At 47.3% G+C, this 20,714-nt stretch overlaps 2 protein-coding genes across 17 annotated transcripts in view; one reads left to right on the top strand and one right to left on the bottom strand.

Moving 5' to 3' along the window:
- The window catches only part of SEC31A (SEC31 homolog A, COPII coat complex component), a 34,712-nt gene extending 19,052 nt beyond the window's left edge, over window positions 1–15,660 (bottom strand). For 11 of the 16 annotated variants that reach the window (XM_042871191.1, XM_042871195.1, XM_042871196.1 and 8 more), the window contains exons 1-14: window positions 15,306–15,409; window positions 14,640–14,722; window positions 14,213–14,336; window positions 11,710–11,908; window positions 10,246–10,341; window positions 9,560–9,700; window positions 8,639–8,781; window positions 7,502–7,601; window positions 6,494–6,655; window positions 6,149–6,301; window positions 4,052–4,288; window positions 3,437–3,511; window positions 1,592–1,648; window positions 810–887 (exon numbers count right to left, since the gene is read on the bottom strand). In XM_042871191.1, the coding sequence (XP_042727125.1) occupies window positions 810–887; window positions 1,592–1,648; window positions 3,437–3,511; window positions 4,052–4,288; window positions 6,149–6,301; window positions 6,494–6,655; window positions 7,502–7,601; window positions 8,639–8,781; window positions 9,560–9,700; window positions 10,246–10,341; window positions 11,710–11,908; window positions 14,213–14,336; window positions 14,640–14,718 (1,644 nt within the window). In that variant the 5' untranslated portion in view covers window positions 14,719–14,722; window positions 15,306–15,409. Of the gene's footprint in view, window positions 1–809; window positions 888–1,591; window positions 1,649–3,436; window positions 3,512–4,051; window positions 4,289–6,148; window positions 6,302–6,493; window positions 6,656–7,501; window positions 7,602–8,638; window positions 8,782–9,559; window positions 9,701–10,245; window positions 10,342–11,709; window positions 11,909–14,212; window positions 14,337–14,639; window positions 14,723–14,922; window positions 15,001–15,305; window positions 15,425–15,596 lie in introns of those variants that run through there. The other 5 variants (XM_042871205.1, XM_042871206.1, XM_042871193.1 and 2 more) reach the window with 4 other exon arrangements.
- A 132-nt stretch (window positions 15,661–15,792) lies between these two features.
- THAP9 (THAP domain containing 9) lies at window positions 15,793–20,281 on the top strand. Its single transcript, XM_042870595.1, has 5 exons — window positions 15,793–15,887; window positions 15,954–16,149; window positions 16,235–16,433; window positions 16,509–16,659; window positions 17,860–20,281. The coding sequence occupies exons 1-5, from the start codon at window positions 15,808–15,810 to the stop codon at window positions 19,802–19,804; spliced, it is 2,571 nt and encodes an 856-aa protein (XP_042726529.1). The 5' UTR covers window positions 15,793–15,807; the 3' UTR covers window positions 19,805–20,281.
- The last annotated feature ends 433 nt before the right edge of the window (window positions 20,282–20,714 follow it).

Genomic DNA, 20,714 nt, shown 5'->3' with positions numbered 1-20,714 from the left:
GATGACAAGGGGGGAAAAAAAGCACTGAAACAACCGAAACAACCAGATTTACTGACAAAGGCTTATGCAAGCAGAAGTGCACCAGCCTATCGACCATGAATACCACCAAGCAGACACCTGGCTCCTGGCTCCTGCTTTGCACAGGTGTACTCAGGCCCACAAACCCCTCAAGGCAAAGCCACCACCACAAGATCAGATATTCTTCCTTCTCTTCTCTTTCACTCCCAACCCCCACCAAGAACAGTCTCCCACAGTGCTACCTAGGTTTCACTTTAGCCTTTCAGGTGCAAACAGGCTGGTACTGGGATGCCAGTGGGAGTGATGCTGAGAACCAACATTCCCACTATCACAGCTACATCCCTGCAAAGGGTTCTACCTAGAATCAGAGCAGTAATAAGTTGACTGCTTGGTAATTATTAACCTGGGGGAGAGAAGAAAGCAGTTAGGAAAGGCATAAAAAAAAAAAAAAAGAGGAATTCATTAGAGTTGTGGCAGGAGATCATTTAGTATGTGTTAGGTAAACGTCAGAGTGAAAATTACAGTGGATGGAAGTCCTTGGCTCTGGTGCCAACTAGACTGTTACAAAATGAACTCGTCCTTCATTGCCACCAAAATCTATTCAAGCAACGGCTGAAACTGATAAGAAAACCCCATGGAACTTAACAAGAGCCCACACATTATTTACTCTCAGTAATACTTGTACATCCACAGATAATACCAGAAAAAAAGCAAAAAGATGAAATGTTCTTAACGGTAACAAAGTAAATACACAGCAGGTCAACAGGGTTAGTCCAGAGGATAATAGATACCTCTCCCAAGAACTGTTCCTCTGCAGTCTGGCCTTCATCCCCTTTGTTCAGTAAAGGCACATCCGATTCTGTGGGAGCCTTCAGTAAAGAAAAGATGTCACACATTAAAAAAAAAAAGCCAGAGAAGATAAAGAAAGAAGCAATTTGCACTGCAGAGAATAGCCGCTTTCTCATCTAAGTCAGAGCCAGTCTGCAAAGCAGAGAAATGCATTGGCAGTATATGAGCAAGTACAATGAATGTGGCAGAAGCCCTCTATTTCCTTGCTTTTTGCTACTGCATGGTAACTTCTCATCTTATTTGCTTAGAAATGTGCAATCTTTTTTCACCATGAGGCAGCTACAAATGACATCCAGATCCTGTAGGGCACAAGCAACACCTGCACCCTTTGAGTTAATCAGGCAGGAAAGCACTGCAGAAGCACATTCTCAAACCTGTTTTGTTTTTTTCCCTAAAGCCTGGGAAGGTGCTGCTCTTGACACCAGCTGGCAGCAGCAAGGCTCTGCCCTACTTCACAGGAAGCAAAGTACAACAGTAGGCTACACACAGACAGCAAAAGAGCAAGGGGAAAAAATATCAGAGACCTCTTCCCAAAACCTGGGGCTGACAGCCTGCTGCTAGAAAACATGGGGAAGTTTGAAGGGAAAAAAGTAGTCCTGCTTTCTCTAAACAGGTAACTTCACCCTACTGAATGCAGGAACTCATCATGTGCTAGATTACAACTGACTTACTCTGGGGCATTATAATTCTACGCGTGGAGGTGAACATGGACATGTTTGCTTACCTCTCCCAATTCACCATCTGCACAACACTCTTTATTCAGATTCAGAGCTGATGTAATCTGAAAAGAATCAAGATTTGTTAAGGAAGTGCCCTTTCCCTTTAGAGAGACACTGGTCTCTCAGGCTGCACAACTAGTAAATGTAGCTGGTACCTGCTTGCAGAACAGTTAACACGAAGCTAGAACCATTTCCTTTCTCAGTCTGCCGATGGAATTACTGTTAAGCCCTGTGCACCTCAAGCTCTGATGAAAACAAGAGCTGCTCTGTGCCTTTAAACCTTTTATTGTTAACTAGAGGGCCTCAAAACTCACTAGAGCTGCTGGAAACCGCACTAATAAAAATAATACCAGAGTATACATGAAGAAACCCTCTGTTAGCCCTGATTAGGGAAAATACAGCAGTAGCAACCTTGCTGGAGCAACAAGCTGGTCTGGAAACTGGTTTTAAACACAGCAGACGTGTGGCCTTGGGGTAGGATTTTTCAAGGTACATCAGAGTTGAAATTCTCAGCTTTTACCACTTTCCAAGGCAAATCATGACTCCAGATTCATTCTGGGGCCCTTAAAAATGCATGAAATTTAATGAACAGAATTTAAAATATAGGCAGAAGATATATTAGTTGGAGCTGTTTCCCCCCCCCATCTCTAATCATGTGTGTAAGACAAAGGATAAATGAAAAAGTTTAGAAGCCACGGACAAACTGCCAGCAAAAACATTGTCTGCAATCATAAGTTTAGCATTTAATAAGTGAACAGTGTCATTTTTATGGAGACACTCTTTCACAACGAAATGTTAGTTTGATACAATGGAAACGAGTCAGACACTCAAAACTATTCCACCAGAAATGGGAAAGCATTTGACAAGTTCCTGGGTCAAGCACTGCTAGCAGCTAAGGGCCAAAATGTGCAGCAGCACACCACCAAGATAAGAACATTCCTTCATCTCCATTCCCAAGAAGTAGAAATTGCTTCCTGGTAATTCAGATTTTGCCTTTCCAAATGTAGCTGTGTGTGACCTTGGTTTTCTTCTTTCTTGATCATGAGTGGCATCCCACACAAAAAATGACTATTCTAGGCTTGTCAGAATGCTTACAAGCATACGTGTCTGACCTGCAAGTTCCATATTTTTGATGAAGTTTCTCTTCTTACGTACATTTAATTGTATTATATATTTTATATGCAGCCCAAGACAATTCCTCTGCACACAATATGGCCCAGGTAAGACAAAACGTTGGACACCCATGGCTCACAAGTTATTTAATCAGAAAGCCTAAAAACAGATCAGATTCAGAGCTGATACAACATAAGGATGTCTTTTCAATCAAGAAACAGGAACAAATTGTACCAATAAATATCAAAGCTTCTGGATGGGAAAGAATTTCTCATCAGCATGGGACGCTCAGATCTAGATTGGCTGCTTTAAAATTCTCATTGTAGAATTGCATTCCAAGTTGCCTTAACTAACAAAATGCCTAGAGCAAATTGCAACTGCCATAAAAATTCCGAGATTACCCAAGATATCCAGTCCTCTCTGGTACAAAGGAGTTCCACAAATAACACAAATACTCAAGTCAGCCATGTTTATACAGAAGATCCAGCAACACTGCTAACACTTGCACCTACAAGCTTTTAGGAAAGTTGAGGCACTGACAAATACTATCTGTTGGGAAATACACTGAAAATAGTGTTGTATAAAAAAGCTCATTGTGCTGCAATAGCCTGCGGATACCACTAATGGCTCTTACCAAACCCCACACACAAATGAAGATGTTGATTATACAAGGCTGCGCTTGGCAGATAAATCCATCAACAAAGTATTTAACGCAAGTACAGCTCTCAGGCACTTACTTTATTCCTCAGATCATCTTTCCTGTATCCCAACAGCTCAAGATATTTAGCACGTGAATCTTCCTCAAAGTTCACCTTCAAAAAAAGAAGACTCGATTGCAATTCACAACTTCCATACAGTCACTCACTGACTTTTCACTTAAATTGAACAAATACCCAGTGAGAGCCAGTGACTGACAAGAAAGAGTCAAGGAAAATTAAATAAAACAAATAAATAAAAACCTGACAGGGTCTTTAGTGAACTGAGCACCTGAGCAGGTAGGCAAGACTTCAATCTGATTACTGCAGGTAAACTGTGCATACCTGCTTCGCTTGGGAAATTCTAAATGTTCACAGTGAACAGCACTTAAAAATGCGATGAAAGGGAATGACAAAAACAGAGGATGCCTTCTCCAAGTCCTGGTTGCTCTCATGAGGCCCTATGAAGACTCCAGGCCCCAAGGAACCCTCATTCTTCTGTCGGGCCACCCATACTAAAAGAGCTTATGGGCACCAGAGTCCACACTCATCATTCCCAACATCTCTTCTGCTAAAACACTGTAATGTGGAGGAGAAATCCTTACTTCAACAGCTTTTCCTGTCAATGAACAACTCCTGGACTGCTCTCACCATTACCTTTAAGAAGGCCCACACGTTTCTCTCAAAGTCAGCCTGGGCCATGTCAATTTTCTTCTGGCAGTAGCTGACAAAGCCTTCGGACTGCACAGCCTCCTGCAGCTGGGTCGATCGTGCCAGGAATTCCTTCTCTGTAACAACCTGACTCACATAGACATAGTGATGCTGCGGCTGTTGGTCAATGCCTGGCTGTTGTTGAGGCTTGGCATTTTCAAATGTAACCAGCTTGCCTCCAAACTGGAATGAAGACACAAATACAACACGTGAAAATGCAAGTACATGCTTGGGTAGATGTGAAAAAACTATGCATACATACACATGCATGAGTTTTTATTTGGTACATAAACACTCATCATTCAACCGACAAACAGTTCTAACATCAGATTGTTGATTTTTTTTTTTTTTTTCCACCACCCCAAGTTTTCATGCAATAAAGCAGCTTGCTGGATAAGCATGTGAGAGTCCTCAGAAACGGGTCTGTGAGTACCTCGTGTTACAACAGTGTTGTACAGGCTGTGGCAGCAGCTAATTTTATTCACTGCAGCCCATATAATGCCACGTTTTGGATTTGCAATCAAAATAGCATTGATACCACACCCCTGTTTTAGCTGTTGCCAGATGACAGTTACAACACATCAGAGCCTCCTGTTTCTCCAGCTCCCCTTCCAGGAAGGAGTGGAGGAAGTGGGGGGACGTTCTGAGTTATGGCATTTCTCTTCACAAATATCCATTGTGCATGATAAAGCCCTGTTTCCCCAGTGCCTAAACATCTGCATGCCAGCAGGAAGGGATGAATGAATTCCTCTTTCTCCTTTGCTTCCACGTGCAGCTTTTGCTTTACCTATTAAACTGCCTTTATCTCAATTCATGAGTTTCCTCACTTTTATCCTTTTGATCCTGCATCCCATTCCAACTGCAGGAGAGCCAGTGAACAGGTATAAGAGGCTCAGGGACTTACCAGAGTTAACCTACAACACACTAAAAAGCCCTATGCATCATTAAATAGATGCTCAAATATCATGTGCAGCCTACTTACAGCAGCTTGTTTGCAAATTCAAAGTACTGAGAGATGGGCAGTGAATTGAATCAACATTTAGAAAAAATAAAAATCAACAGAAAGGAATCACAGAATCACAGAATTGTAGGGGTTGGAAGGGACCTCCAGAGATCATCAAATCCAACCCCCCTGCCAAAGCAGGGAAGAGAAAAAACACATTAAATGGTGCTTATAATATTATTTCATTTGATAGCTTAAAGTTAACTGACATAGGCCAGACCAAAGTGAGCATTACAAAAAGCAAGGCCAAGAAAAAGGCTGACAAGCTAGAACACTAGGACAAGGAAATAAACTGTTACAAAATGATACATCAGCCAGTGGCTAGGCCATGTTGCTTCTATTTGATAGGAGAAAAGCTGCATTTAATTTGTGGATGAGATGATGAATAAGCAGACTCGCTAATGAAAATAAAGGCAGTATTTTGGCACAGAAATCCATTTCAAGTAGACTGCCTGCCTAAAAATCCTCATGAGTTCTCTTGGGAAACAGCCTCAGAGTCAAGAAAGCAAGGCACTGTTGGAGTTGAAGAGCAAGTGACTCTGCTTTCACGAAAAGCAGGGCCTTGCCTGCCTCTCATAGAGCTTCTCTGCAACTTCGACAACCAGAAAGGAGCCTGGGCCTGTGTGCTGTTTCAGGGGCTCCCGCTACCTTCCATCAGAGCTTACCTCGTTACCTTTCTCCACGCTGAACCACATAATGCCTACAAATTGCACTGAAATCTCAGCTAGCTGCTCAACATGTCCCCTCCAATAATATATTTGTTTCTTCAAAGCAAACACTACACAAGTTCCAGAACAGAAAGAAGTGCCTGTGGTCAACACAGTGCCTCTCGATTTCTTTCTCCAAACATTTTTGTCATCATTTTGCTGGCATGCTGTCCCACGTGCCCAGTCCAGATGCCTATTGTGAGCATCTCCCATCACCCCAGCAAACAGGGCACACTCTCATGAGGTGGAGCACAACAAGTTCCCCTCTTTCAGATGTGCTTTGCAGGCACTACCTATCTCCCTCCTGTGTGGCCAGCCATGATCCCTACTCACTGAAAACGACGCTCCCACAGGTCGCCGGATCCACTTGGGGGGTTTCTTTAGGGGTAGAACAACACTCTGTGGTGCAGTCTGCTGGGGAAGCTGCAGGGGTGGGAGAGGCTGCCCTGTACCAAATGGATCAAGGTTCCCAAATGAGGACGAAAGCTTTGGAAATAAAAGGGGATAGAAAAAAAACCAGAGTTAGACATCATCTCCAATAAACTGAACTATTCCTTGTTTTCAACAGCAGATTAGTACTCCTGCAACCATACAGATGGAACATCCTCCAAAGGCTACCCACAAACCCATGCTTTATCCTCTTCCTAACCACTTTCTTAGCTGCATGCTTCTGAATACCTGGTCAACGTGCTTCTGCCTCAAACCATCTGTGCTGCCTCCCATGATGGAGTAAATGCTGATCCGTCCATCGAACGAAGCTGCAGAGAAGATGGCAGGGTTTCTGGGACACCACTGGATATCAAAGCACCACTGCATGTTTGTGGGCAACTCATACAGCACCTGGGCAGCCAAAACAAGTCCGGCACATCAGAGCATATATGAAATACCATGAGCAGCAGCAACAACTTTCCTGCACGTGAGATGAAGCTGCTCTTCTTGCTCCTCAGCACCCCCACTGACAGTGAGCAGGACGTGACAATCCAACACCACACACCACTGCTTTATCTCCTATTCCCATTGATTTTTCTGTGTATTCTACACACGATCAGCTAAGCAGACAGTGTATGTCTGTGCTGTGTGTACAGCTACTGACACGGCTCTCTGTGCATTGCAGTGAGCTGCTAGAAGTCATGCTAACCCATGCAGAAAACATGGGAACACACCAGGCTCCAAAGGCAGTCTGTTCTGGGGGATAACTGGGAAAGTTAAAACTTGTGTTCCCAGCAGTTTCTCCTGGCCCAGAACAGACAAGTTCACTGCTACAAGAGGCATTTAACCATGAAGAAAGAAATTTTTCTTTGCTCGCCTAATAAATTTTTGCTGAAGGGATCAAGTGGCAGCTGCCTTGCTGTCTCCCAGGAAAATGCTTTTATTTTAAATCAAAATATGCAGTATAAGTTGTCCAAATGTAGAGCTTCTCAGCTCAGAATCCAGCTTGGATCACACATCTGCCACCCCACCTTTTGCCTTGCACAGCTTTTGCACTTCCGCAGCCAAGCCTGAATTTTGACAACACCTCTCCCCGTCCCACAGAATTACCTTGCCCACACAGCCAGCAAGAAGTCTGTACTGCAAAAATTAGTGAAAGCACTTGAAAAAAGATCAACTGCTCTTAAATTACTACTTCACATAACACCATGACACCTCCAAACAAACAGGTTTTAGTAAGCGGTGTGCATACAGTACCTCGCCTGTGTTAGGGTTTGAACACAGTATTTTGGCATCCTTCCCACAGCTCAGTAGCAGCTCTGAATCTGCCATACTCCAAGCAATGGCCAGTATACCCCTGTGTGAGAAGTCACAACCAAGTAACAGGTTAATATAAACGCAAAATGGTGATAAAGCGCCTTTGTAAGCAAGTTGCTACAGCAGCTGAGCAGTCTATGCCAAAATGTCCTAACAGAGGAAGGAGTGGGGAGCACAAGAGTTCTCAGTGTCATCAGCATTTGATATATTGGAAAAGATGCTTTCTATCTTTTGCGTGACTAACTGTAAAGGTACAGTCACTATATATGAAAATTAAATTCAACACTTCCATATGCAAATCCACTCAATCCACTCAAATGGTTCAATTGCCTGTAGCATCATTAACACATTTTATGCAAACCAATAGGTAGGAACAGCAGCTATCAAGTCTGACAGTTTTTTATTAGCAGTAGACTTGTATCAGCTGAGCCAGTGGCAGCAGTTTTGGTGATAGCTGCAACACAGACACTGCTGCTCTTTATGTAAACCAAGCTACTGCTAACCCTGCAATCCAGCTGCCTTTCAAACTGTATAATCAAAGAATATTAAGATGTTATAATTACAAAATAAACAAAAGAGTTTGGCAAAGCAGATAATGATAACAAAAAGAGAATAGATAGAAAGCTTACCCATATCCTGGGCTCACTCACAAAACTCCAGCAGAGCGGATCTCCAGAAGAGATCCTTCCCCACTGGCAGCCAGCACTTAAATAGGTCTAGGAGGGATGGAGCCAGGCTCCACCCCTTCTGGCAGCACAGGTGAATTGCCTTCACCTGTGCTCCTCTGGCTGACTCACGGCTCGCCTCAGGTGATCAATCAGAGGTTCAGGCCGTAACTCAGCAGTTCCCATACACAAACAGAATAGAAACAAACCAGAAACTTTCGTTAAAGGGGAATTTATTTTTAATGTGAGGCCCATTCCCTTCCACCCAGCAGTATCCAACACTGCTTGCTGCTGGAAAGTGGCTTCAACTAAGCAAGCATTCATAGGAAACTACGCAAAAAGTGAGATGTACTAACTGCTAGTCATCAACACAGTGAACATTACAGAGCAGCAGACTGCAGGAGTCTTGTACCTCGTATGGCTTTCCAAAACACGCAGTGGTGAGGAGGTAAATCTAAGGTCCCACATCTGAATCACAGGTAACCTGTCGTCCTCTGAAGCCAAAACCATCTGGGTAGCAACATCGGGGTGCCAGGCCAGACCTGAACAGTGCATCTGAAAGATAACATTGCGCCACAGCACAGGGTAACCATACAGTGCTAAAGGATAGAAGCCCGCAGTCTAGATAGATTTGCAAGGAAAACAGAGTTTCAAGGAAGATGCCAATTTGCAGCTGTACTTCTGGATGTTGCTTCTGACTGCACTCAGATTGGGATACTGTCCTCAACTCCATGAGCGAGACTTGGTGTGAGGTTCTGAAGGCTCTCTTGTTTGTAACTGTTTTAATCCAAGAATACTGTAAAAGCTGTAAAAGTTGTACAGAGTTTTTTCCACTACTTTAGTATTTATTGGTATTTTAATAGAAGCCATCGTTAGGCAGAGCTTATCATCACATGAACATTCCATCACAGCATTATAATTAAACAAGGAAAACAGCTTACTGTACTGCTATTACGTCAAGAAACAGATACATAAAATACGAAATTAGGAAACTTATCTGAGCAGGGGGGCAGTGACCAAGCAGCTAATTCAGGAGCACACATATGTAAATTTCATCCTGAACTCATTACATCTTCAGTGTTTTTATAGCAATAGTCACTTATACAAATCAGACAAACATTTCACTCTCCACAAGCTAAACAGGCTCTTTTCTCTATTGACAGCTTGGGAGAAGGTGTGATGGCTTTAAGCATACGGGAGTAGGGGCGATCAGCTCATGGGTAAAACTATTCTGTGGTGTTCCATCACCAAGACCCATCCTTATCAAGCTCTGCCAGTGACACGCAAGCATTTCCCTGTAAGTATCCACGCAGCTGTGCCAGAGCTAACTCACCCGGTTGTTGTGGTCACTGACTTTGATGATGGGTTCGTTCTTCCTGAGATCCCACACAGTAGCTCGTCCGCTGGGGCTGGCAGAGGCCAGGATGTGCTGAACTTGTCTGTTCCATGCAATACAGCTGATGTCCTCAAGAGGCTGTCACACAAACAGCACAGCCTGTCACACCCTTTCCAAAATGAGGTCTCAAGGAGTGGAGAAAGTTTGTTAGCTTTTTCTACTTCCTCCCCACAGCACGGAAAAGCAATGTTAACCCAGCCCTTCTTGTTGCACTGCATTCCCAAATGTCAATAAGCACATGGACTAAAAGATTGCACAGCTTAAAAACAGACCACCCAAAACAGAAAATCCTGTACAGGAATCCTTAACAAAAGCAAGCTTCCTTCAAAATGACCACATGAAAACAAACTACAGCTGCTCAAGAACAATACGCAGCAAAGGAACTTGGTTTTTACTTATATTAATATGAAAATATTTGCTTTATCAGAAGGACTGTAACTAATATTACCAGAAATGCAGCTCATTGCTAATTGCAATTAACAGCTAATCAAGTTAAAATTGAACTTCCCCCCCTCCCCCAGACAGCTTCAAAGCTGTCGGTTTTAACGAGCTCACAACCTAAGTAAACATTCACATTTTTCATTAGTTTACTCTGCAGCATTTCATGAATACCGATCTAGTACCTGAGTCTTCGCTCCTGGAGTCATCGGTGTGGCGAAATTATTCAAGTCCCAGATATAGATTTCAGACTCATTAGCACCAGAGGCCACCAGATTAGTCTGTAAGACACATTAAAAGACGCTAAGACTATTTTCAGCACCGGCTTTCGCAGTCTGAGCTTCTGGGAGGCATCAGATGGACAAATCCATGCCAATCTCTCACACAAGCTCAGGATACAGCCTTCACTTCACACAGAGCAGCTTAAGGGAAAAGCAGCAACATTGGAGATTGAAGATAATGCTGAGTAAGTAAAAGAAATCCCTACACCAAATCAAACCAGTGCTATGAACAGGATTTCTGTTTCACTGAGTGTCTGCCACGCAGTAGAGGAACATGTGGGGAAGCTACAGCCGCAGAGGGCCCAGCGCTGACATTTCTAGGACGGAGCAGATAGAGAAGCAGCTCTGCAACTTCCCCGCCGCAGCACTCTGCCTCAGGGCAGGGCTGGCTGGAGGGAATGTGGCACTTGGGCCTCCAGCCCAATCCTGCGGCCATGATGAAAATGTCCAGGCGGTGTGATGTGGGTTAGTGGCATTGAGCACCCTTTGACAGCATCCTACGGCCACTGATGTGCAAATCCTGACTTCATAAGAGTCACAGAAAGAGAGAGGAAGCTTTCCAGAGAAGACACAATGAACAAAGGGTGGCCTTGCTAGAAGTAACTGCGCATAGACAGAAGTGTTATTTAGGAACAAAATCAACTCAGTTCTCATGCAGCTGGTGAGGGCTGAGAAAAAACTGACCCGCTGTATCTAGGAGGAACTAAACTCTCATCAGCAAGTGAGAAAAGCTTGCTGATCTTGAGTTCTTCTGCCTCAAGACACCACACCACAGTGTATTTGCTCTGACTCCCTATTTCAAGTGACAATATTTTGAGCTGCTAATAGGCTTACTCCACTTCCACAGGACATACAAATCTAAAAAACAGTAACACCAGAAGCTAGAACAAAAGCACCGAAATATTTTGTGTGATAAGAACAATATACGCACAGCCTATGGGAACTAAAAATGAAGACTGACTAAAACAGCACAGAAAACCACCTCTACTGAAGTACAGCTAAAGCCACATGATAAATTGACAACATCAGCTGACAAGGGAAAATGATTATCTGGCCATCTCCAAGTTTTTCGTTCCTCATGCTAAGATGGCAGCAATAGGACAGATTTTTCCTAATAAATACAGACAAAGGTCAGATTTAAGTCACAGAATCATAGAATCACTCAGGTTGGAAAAGATCTTAAAGATCAACAAGTCCAACCACGACCTAACCACACTACCCTACCTAACGACCCTCTGCTAAATCATGTCTCAGAGTCATTGTTGTTAGGACCACAGAAAGATACAGGTACACTTATGGCAACAATCTCTTAAAACAGGCCACTCATCATCCACGATTGCACATGATAAACAGCAACTGAAAACTCACCTGAAACATGTTGACATCAAGTGCTCTCACTGGTCCTGTGTGCTTGTCTTTCTGAGCAATTATTGCTTCACTGTTTCCAGCTAAGATTTTGGCTGGGTCATACAGAATGACATTCCCATTCTCACCCCCAGCAATCAGGACTCCGGAGACACTCTCACCTGCAGTCATGCTGTGCGGCCCCCAGATCAGCTTGTGGTACCTGCAAGACAGACAGACACAGGCTGCAGCCATCCATCGCCATAATATGAGCCATAAGCCTGCAGGTGAGCCTCTGCTATCTGTAGGCAGCTGTTTGTACAAGGGAGAAAAAAAAAGATGGAGCTGGAAAAGAATTCCAAAACCTTTCCCTCATCAGTGCTCCTGGAAGTGCAAATATTCCATCTGTAGTATAGATGCTCAGCAAATGACTTACATCAGAAATGCGTCACTTGGACTGCTACCTATTTCCCAAGCTGAATCAGAGGAATCAAATACACGAGAAACACTTTCAAGCCTCTGTGTCACTGCACAAAATAAAAATAAAAATAAAAAAACAAAAAACAAAAAACACCAAACAACCCACACATATTTCCTTCAGATCAAACTTGTTGAATAAGCAAGACAGCATTCCTGGGTGTTCAACCATGTAAAGCATGGTTTTCTTCCAAATTAACAACATACTATCACATCACAGGTGTTATGCAAGCAGAAAGCAAACCTACATTGACTGCAAAGCGTTGATGAGCTACTTTACGATATCAGGTAAACCCTTTCTCTGGGTACCCTGACTTCTGTAATTTTGCATGTAACTATACAAGGGTAGAAGAAATAGAGCGATCAACAGGTTGTCAGAGAATTAGTACTATCATATCATCAGTAACATTCAACAGGTCTTCAGTATCCTAAAAGAAAGCAGAAAAGGCTGAGGAACAAAAACTGGAATCAATCATGCAATCATTTTGCTTTTGCAACTTTGCTCCTTCCAAGATAGGTTCTATTAACAGCAGCCAGAAATTTTCCATAGGAGGACAACTAACAGAACCTGTTACCAGATTCATCTTTTGTGTATTTCTCCACCCAGCCATTTTAATTTGTGAATTGTTTTCTGGGGGCAAAGTCAAACATTCACTGAAGGAAGCACTCATAAAGAAGTATAGCATGCTAGCTGTAAGAAGTGTGTTTTGAAAAATCAGTAAAGCAAATGCCAGTCTGCAAGCTCTGAAAAGTATCAGTTGTATTTCAAAAGGGTTAGAAAAGGAAAAATTCCAGCTTCCAACTCCTCACTCCGCCCTCAGTGGATCAGTAAAGAGCATTAACAGCAGTTCTGCCCACAGCTCAGGCCTTCAGGCACAGTCTGTGGCTCTGCTGGCTCTTCCTCACCTCCCCACATATTACAAAAGCAATGACTGCAGGGCAGTGATGGGCAAGCCCCAGCAGCAGCCAGGGGAATTTTATCGCTACAGAGATGGCACAGATTAAAGCCAGCAGCATAACACTCTGTGTTTCCTCTTGCAAAGCCACTGCAACAGCTGTTTACTCAAATCAGAAAGGCATCTGTAAACAGAGCCACAGCCTCACTGTGTACGAAGACAGTCCTCGTTTCAACCCCTCTGCATCTGCTTACTTCTACAAACCCAGGAAATTGCATTAGGTAAAACTGTCTGATACTGTTAGGTCTTGAAATTACTGACGTGAAGTGGATAATAGAGAATGAAGGTAAAGTTATTTCCACTCTTATCAGAGGTGTGGGAGACAGCAGTTGCTTCTCTGTGAGTACCAAGAGGTCACTCGGACATACCAGGGAATTGCTTTAACTGCCTGCAGCTTCACTCACAGTTTCGTCTCACCACAATTGGTTATGCTACCCCTGAAACTCATATGAAAAAGTCATGGATCTGCTCCAAGTGATGAAAATAGTCACCCCTGTCTCTACTTATCCCGCACTTCCACTGTGATGTGTAGCAACCACTGCTGTGGCTACTAGAGAGCTACTGCAAGCACTGTGCAAGAGGACACGTGGCGCTTAGATGAGAGCAGCATTGCTTCAGAGGAGCACAGGGTAAAGAGCTGAAAACTACCCAAAGCCGTGAGGGCAGGAGCATGGCTTCTCAGATGCACAGAGATGTATGACACCATACATAAGACAGGACCCAGTTTGTTGCAACAGATTAATGCCCTCAAATCACCTACATGCCAAACTAGATGTGCCAGTTTGAAAAATTGATTGCTTCCACAGTTATATCTTTCTGTTTTCTGAGGAATGCCAGGGGCTCCCTGGAGTCAGAAGACACATTCACACCTCCCAGCTAACATCACAGTGAAGTTCAGGGAGCGCACAAGCAGCCTGCAGCACCTGAGAGTCCCAGTTTATTGCCTTCACAATGACATTTGAGCTGTCCCCAATAGCGAGAGCACCCAGGTGCCACTCTACTAAACAGCTGCAGTCAAACACCATGCATTGGTGTTTCGGCACATACCATACGCAGCAGCCCCCATTACTGCTTGCTTACAGCCTCACTGCTACCTGTGAGAGGAAGAAATGACGGCACACGACTTCATGTCCAGTGAAGGGTCTGATAAGTCCAACTCAAATATTTCCAGGGAAGCATTTGTGCTGAAACTTGCATCCAACTGCTGGGCTGATGTGCCTGCAAAGGAACACGATTACCAATGAGGAAGAGATGTCGCACAGCAGATCGGCACAAAAGGGGACATTAAAACCATTGTCCTTGCAAAAAGGACCCTGAGACAGAATCATTTTTTCCAATTAATTATTTAGGAGTGTTTCTATGCAATTCTATCCACAGATCCCTGCAGGGGAGTTTCTTCACCAGTATCAACAAGGAAAGCTCTAGGAGTGTCAGCCTTCCCGTGCCCTAGAGGAACTGTACAACGATATCTAGTCTTCCAAGCACAAGCTGACAGCTTGGCAGCAGCGACCCAAAACTCACCAGTGGCCAGGTAAATGGGGTGCTGCTGGGCAGGACTCCATGCCTGCATGGCAGTGAGGTCAATCTCTTTCAGCTTCATTTTGCTGAAAAGATAAAAACAACGATTAAACGCAAGAAGAGACGAGAAGGCACCCTTCCCCTCAGAACGGAGACTTCTTCCTCAGAAAGACCCTTCGGGAGGCGGGTGGCCTCGAGCCCAATAAGCGAGCGGCTACCGGCGGGCACGCACTCCGCATTTCAAACAAAAAATGAGGCTAAAAACCCTAATGACCGAGAACTCTACCCGCACTCCAGTCCCGGCCCAGCGTTCACCCACTCCCGGCCCGCTCCAACGTGGCAGCCGCGGCGCCGCCTCCCGCTTCCGGGCGCTCCCGGCGCCTTCCGGGCGGCAGCGGGCGGGGCTTCGCCTCTCCCAACCCGGGGCGGAGGGGTGCGGGCCTCCCGCGGGCTCCGCTCAGGGCCGGGACCTAGGGAGAGGGGAGAGACGGAGATCAGGCGGGCCGAAGAACGGGCCCGGAACCACCGTGCGGGGGAAGTAGGGCCGCCCGTCCTCAGTTCGACAGCGCTCGTCACGGCGTGTCAGGATGTGAACAGCACTGAGGTTCATCACCGGACGGGGCCCCGCCCCGCGCCCAGGGCGCCCCTTTCTGATGGTCATTTTCTTACTTTAAACTCAGAGAGGGCGCAGCTAACCTCTCGCCGCGAGCCGGGCCGCCGGCTGCGTCCCCCACGCTGTTCAACAGGCGAGCACCGCGCTGGGAGAAGGCGATGCTTCAACCCTACGGTGCCGCGGGGCCGAGCGCCCGTCGACCACGGCCCTGCTGCCGGGCATCGCTCAGCCTCACAGCCACAACCACAGCAGCGCAGCGCGGCGGGAAGAAGAGCTCCCGCTTCTCGCTCCGCCATATAAAGGAGGCGGAAGCGGCACCACTATTGGTCGCGAGGATCACCGCTCACCATTGGTTGTTTTGTTCCCCACAGGCACTGCTGATTGGTCTCCGAGACGTCTCCCTGCTGCGTGTACGCCGCAGCGAGGCGGAAGTGCGGCGCCTCTCTCCAATTCCACTTCCGGGGGAAAAGCAGAAGTGCCAATAGCGATAAAGAACAGGAGGGCGGGCGGGAAGAGACGTCCAATGAGCGCGGGGCGACGGCGCGCGATGAGGCCGCCATGACGCGGAGCTGCTCGGCGCTGGGCTGCAGCGCTCGCGACAACGGGCGGAGCCGGGAGCGCGGCATCTCCTTCCACCAGTGAGTGCGGGCGGTGGGTCGCAGCCTCCGGCGCTTCCCGCCCTGCCGACCCCTCTCCACCCGCAGGTTCCCGGTGGACGCCGCGCAGCGCCGCGAGTGGATCCGCGCAGTCAACCGGCTGGACCCGCGAAGCCGGCGTGCCTGGAGCCCCGGACCGGGGGCCATCCTCTGCTCGCGGCACTTCGCCGAGGCCGACTTCGAGCGCTACGGGCTGCGGCGCAAGCTGCGGCGGGGGGCTGTGCCGTCCCGCTTCCCCCTGGCGGTGCGTTGAGGGAGAGGGGTTGTGACGGCTCCCTACCGCCGCTAACTACCGCCAGCCGCCGCTAACGGCCGCCGTTCCGCCCTAGGAGCCGCCCCGCGGCCACCCGCGAAAAGTGCCGCTGCGGAGCGCGCTGCGGAGCCAGGACCACACGTACAGCCGCAGCGGGGCAGGGCCGGCCTCGCCCGCCGCCGGCCCCCGCCGCCTCTGCGGGCCCGTCCGGAAGCTGGCAGCGCGCCGCGGGTTGCCGCGGGCCGCGCTGCGGGTGCTGCGGGCGCTGTTTCCAGGTAGGGCCCAGCCCCGCTCCCCGCTGCCCCCCAGCTCCTTGCTGCCCGCGCTCTCGGTGTTGTGTTTGTGAGCAGATCTGCCCCGTGGTGCCCGGCGCTGGAGGCGGCCCGCCGAGTATTGCCCTGCCATGAGACAGTTCGCCTGCCTGCTGCACCTCCGCCACCGCGCCGCCTATGAGCAGCTGAGGAAGGTTTTCCCCCTGCCGCATCCCGCCAGCCTGACCAAGCAAGTCTGCCCCCAGCCCCTCCGTGTGCTTGGTGAGGGGTTGTGTACACGGCACAACCCCTGCATGAACAATTCCAGGGAACCTGCTGAGCTCCAAAGAGCTCTCCCCCCTGTATTGATGTGACAGAGGCTTAATTTAAGGACCTCGGGTGCTGTAGGGGACGTATGTGGTGTAGCAGAAACAAAGGACCACAGAAAAGCTGAGGTCCTCTGACCCCACTTTGGCACACAGGCACAGAAATACTGTTCAATCCGTGCTCTTAGAATTCAGAGCGTAGACATGAGAGAAGGGAGGGATTTGCCACTTATAGGCAGGAAGAGAACTGTGAGTAATGGCCCTTAAATAGAAGCAAGAGCTAAGCAAGCACCTGCTGTACTGCTCCAGCAGCCCAGAGAGTTGGACAGGGCTGCATCCACAGAAAGCAGTAACATTTAACGTAAAAAACTGGGGACTAGTTTTTGGAAAAAGGAGGAGACATGAAGAAAACTTGAGGAAGGGAAGGAGTACACCAAGCAGACAGGATGGGGGCTTGGGTTTTCTTACTTTGCCACATGAGGATTGAGGGAAGTGGCTGAGAATTTGGAAGCGTCTGATTTTAATTTATGGGAAATTCATTTCCAAAACATACAACTGAGTTGCATAACTCTTTGCAAATAAGTGCATGGGCTGAGAATCCATAACCTGTAGTGCTGCCAGAGGCATTAGTAAGGGGTGAAGTAACAGTGCACAACATAAAAGTTGAAGAAAGTCCCTGGCATCTCCACAGACCCTGCCCTAAAGGGGGGGCGGGGGACAGGATGGACTGAGCAGAGTAGGATTAAGCTCCAGATCTTCTCAACCAGCTAAAGGTTTGCAGCATGGAGAAAGCGCATGCTGTGGAGAAAAGCCTGGCTTTGCTGGGCCATTGCAGCACTCCATTGTACTCTGCTCAGTTTCCTTTTTCTGTTGTCCTAATCTCCACTTTAGAGGCAGGAACCCACTTTGTTATTTCCACACTGAAATTTTTGTTTGACTTTCCATCACTGGGCTGCAAGAAAGAAACACGTGTTTCAGTTCACTGTGTGCTGGCTGGCTGGGTCTGCATTGCAGCTCTTTACGTGCCTGATAAAGTTTTTATAAAGTGGTGAACTGTGCTGGCTGTTGCTTCAGTTTTCTCAGAAGCACATCCTCTAACCACATGCTCCTTTTTTTTTTTCCAGCTGGCTGTCTAACGATGCTGCAGCTCCAGGCTTCAGCAATGATATGTTCGTCCAGCTTCAAGAAAAGGTGGAGAGAGGGGAACAGGCCTACTGCTACTGTACCCTGATGGTACAGGATATGTCCCTGCAGAAGAGCCAGGAGTGGGACCAGCAGACCCAGCACCTGACTGGCTTTATTGACTTGGGAGCAGGCAGCCTTGATGCTGATGAAGCTCCGCTGGCCTCAGAAGTGGTAGTTGTCATGGCAGCCGGTATCTCAAGCCCTTGGAGGGCTCCCCTCGGCTACTTCTTTGTGAGCAGCGTGACTGGTTGCCTGCTGGCTCAGCTGCTTCGTCAGGCCATCAGTAAACTGAACAACATTGGTGTCACAGTGCTGGCCGTGACATCGGGTGCCACCGCATGCGGGGCTGAGACGGCGAGAGCTCTGGGGGTCAGGATCAACCCCCAAAGGATCCGCTGTGCTTTCCATCACCCGCCCAGCTCCACTCACTGCATTGCATACTTCTTTGATGTTTGTCACGCTCTCCGGTTGATAAGGAACACACTGCAATACTTCCAGAAGATACAGTGGCTCAGTGACACTGTGCAGTGGCAGCATGTGGTGGAGCTGGCAACTTTACAGGAGAAAAAGCTGTTAGGGCCCACATCAGGCCATCCAGAGAGCAAAGAGACTTGCCAGCTAAAGGTCAACCTTGCTGCCCAGTTGTTCAGTGAGGGTGTTGCTGATGCACTGGAGCACCTCCAGAAGCTGGGCCTGGCCTCATTTCAGAACTGTGGTGGTACAGTCAAGTTTCTGCGTACGATGAGCCGTCTGTGCGATGTATTTCATGGCAGAGGTCCCTACTGCAGTGGACTGAAGGGGCCTTTGCTAGCTGGAAATTACAACAAAATCAGCCCCCTCTTCCATGAGGCCAAGAGCTTCTTTGTTACCTTAACAGACTCTACAGGGAGATACATTATTAAGAGCAAACGCAGACTGGGCTTTCTGAGTTTTTTGCTCAATGCTGAGAGCCTCAAGTGGCTTTACAGCAACCCTGTGCTTCAAGAGGGTGCTCCTTCTCACCGCCTCCTGACCTCTGCCTTCAGCCTTGAGCCGTTGGAGCAGTTTCTCTGGGCTCTCCGGCAAGCCTGCAGCGCTGGCAGTGGGAACCCCACCTGTGCCATGTTTCAGGCTGCCTACTGCAAAGTGCTGGCTGGCTGCAGCCTGGCCCCAGACACTCTGCACAGCACAGCAAGTATAAGCAGCTTGGACTTGTCCCTGTCTCACAGGACAGACCTTACCCTTGGCAGCATTTGTTCTCAGTATAACCCAGCTCATAGGCCGATGCTGGCAGCAGAGCTCCCTTGTGCTGGCCTTCTTTTGCGTGACTCTCCTCTGAGCAATGCACTTACAGACCTATCACTGCACAAGCAGAGCATCACCTTTGCTGCAGGCTTAGTTGCTGAGCAGTTAGCCTCCAACTTGCGATGTGAGGCTTGTGTTGCATCCCTCTTTGAGTCAGAGAGCAGGCTAAGGTGCGGAGCAGTGCTCTACATCAAGAAGTTACACGGACTAAGCCTGCCCTCAGCAAGCGTGCACCACGTGGCATACATTTCTGAACAAATCCTGAGCAGGCACAGACAATTGGGAGATAACAACAAGAACTCTAAGTTACATTATTTGTCTCTAGAACAGAAAATTTTCCATGAGCTTCTGGGACAAAATCACCTCTTCCCTACCCTTTCTGAGCACCTATTTGAGGGGGAATTGCACACTGACAATCACTACTCAATCTTAGTGAAGGGAATAGCAGAGTGTTACTTAAACATCAGAACAAACCAAGCCCAAAAATTGAACTTCAGTTACCACTGTGGCAGGCACAGATTGAAGAAAGTGAAGGGAAAGCATTTGTTCCCATCACAGCTAGGTAGCTGTTGGTCAAGCCAAACCCATGCAGGATCATGAATATTTATTGCTGTCCTCCAGCTCAGTGGCCAGATCCATGCAATAGGTGCCCAGCAAACCACATGGTGTCTTTCCATGATTTGCCATGCAAAACTAGTGTTGACGAGTGATGACTTGGGACACTGTGAATGTTCTGACCCCAGTTTGAGTAGGCAAAGCAAGGAAGTCCATCTAGCAACCCTGTGAAGCAGCCACATATTTCGTGCAACTCAGGGCAAATCAGGATAGGAAGCAGTTGCTTAAAATGCCTGGGGAGGTGGCAAGGGACAGCATGGTGTCTGCTCCTGATGCTGGCTAGCATAGTGCTGTGAGTGCTCTTGCTAGGAGAAAAGATGCATCCATATTTGCAAGGGGCAGGGGGGTGGTGTGCTGCTAACTCGATTTTACCATTAGCAGATTTGTGATTAAATCAGCTGGAACTAAGAGACTCTAAAGGGAAAATGCTTAAAAACAGAAATAAATCATACGGAAACAAAATGGGACTTGAGTTGTGCATAGAGCTGATGAGCCAGGCATGCAAGCTCTTTAAGTCTAGAACGTGGTGAAGAGAGGACTACAGCAACTGCAAAGTTGAACCCATGCGTCTCACAAATGAGGTAGTGGATGTGAAGCAAACACTTGTCATTCAAGGCACAAGGGCAGTGCTACTTAATCACTTGTGCAGGAGCACCACACATCTATGTACACACGTGCTGCAGCACAGGGAGTGTTTCAGGCCCCATACATGGCCCCCATGAGATCCCCCCAGTCACTGTGCAGCACAACCCTTCATCCTAGAGCTGGTGTTCCATCTGGTCTTGTGCCCTGAGCTGCAAGACAGGTCTGTCTCATCCTTAGACACTGTTTTCCTTGAACAAAGCAATAGGCCAGGTTTCTTCAATCGGTTCAGTATTGTGGTGAGGAAGGTGCC

The sequence above is a fragment of the Lagopus leucura genome, unplaced genomic scaffold (assembly GCF_019238085.1).
Source record: "Lagopus leucura isolate 7727_CA_CO unplaced genomic scaffold, USGS_WTPT01 Super-Scaffold_100004, whole genome shotgun sequence".
NCBI lineage: Eukaryota > Metazoa > Chordata > Aves > Galliformes > Phasianidae > Lagopus > Lagopus leucura.
This window is presented reverse-complemented; position numbering and strand designations above follow the sequence as displayed.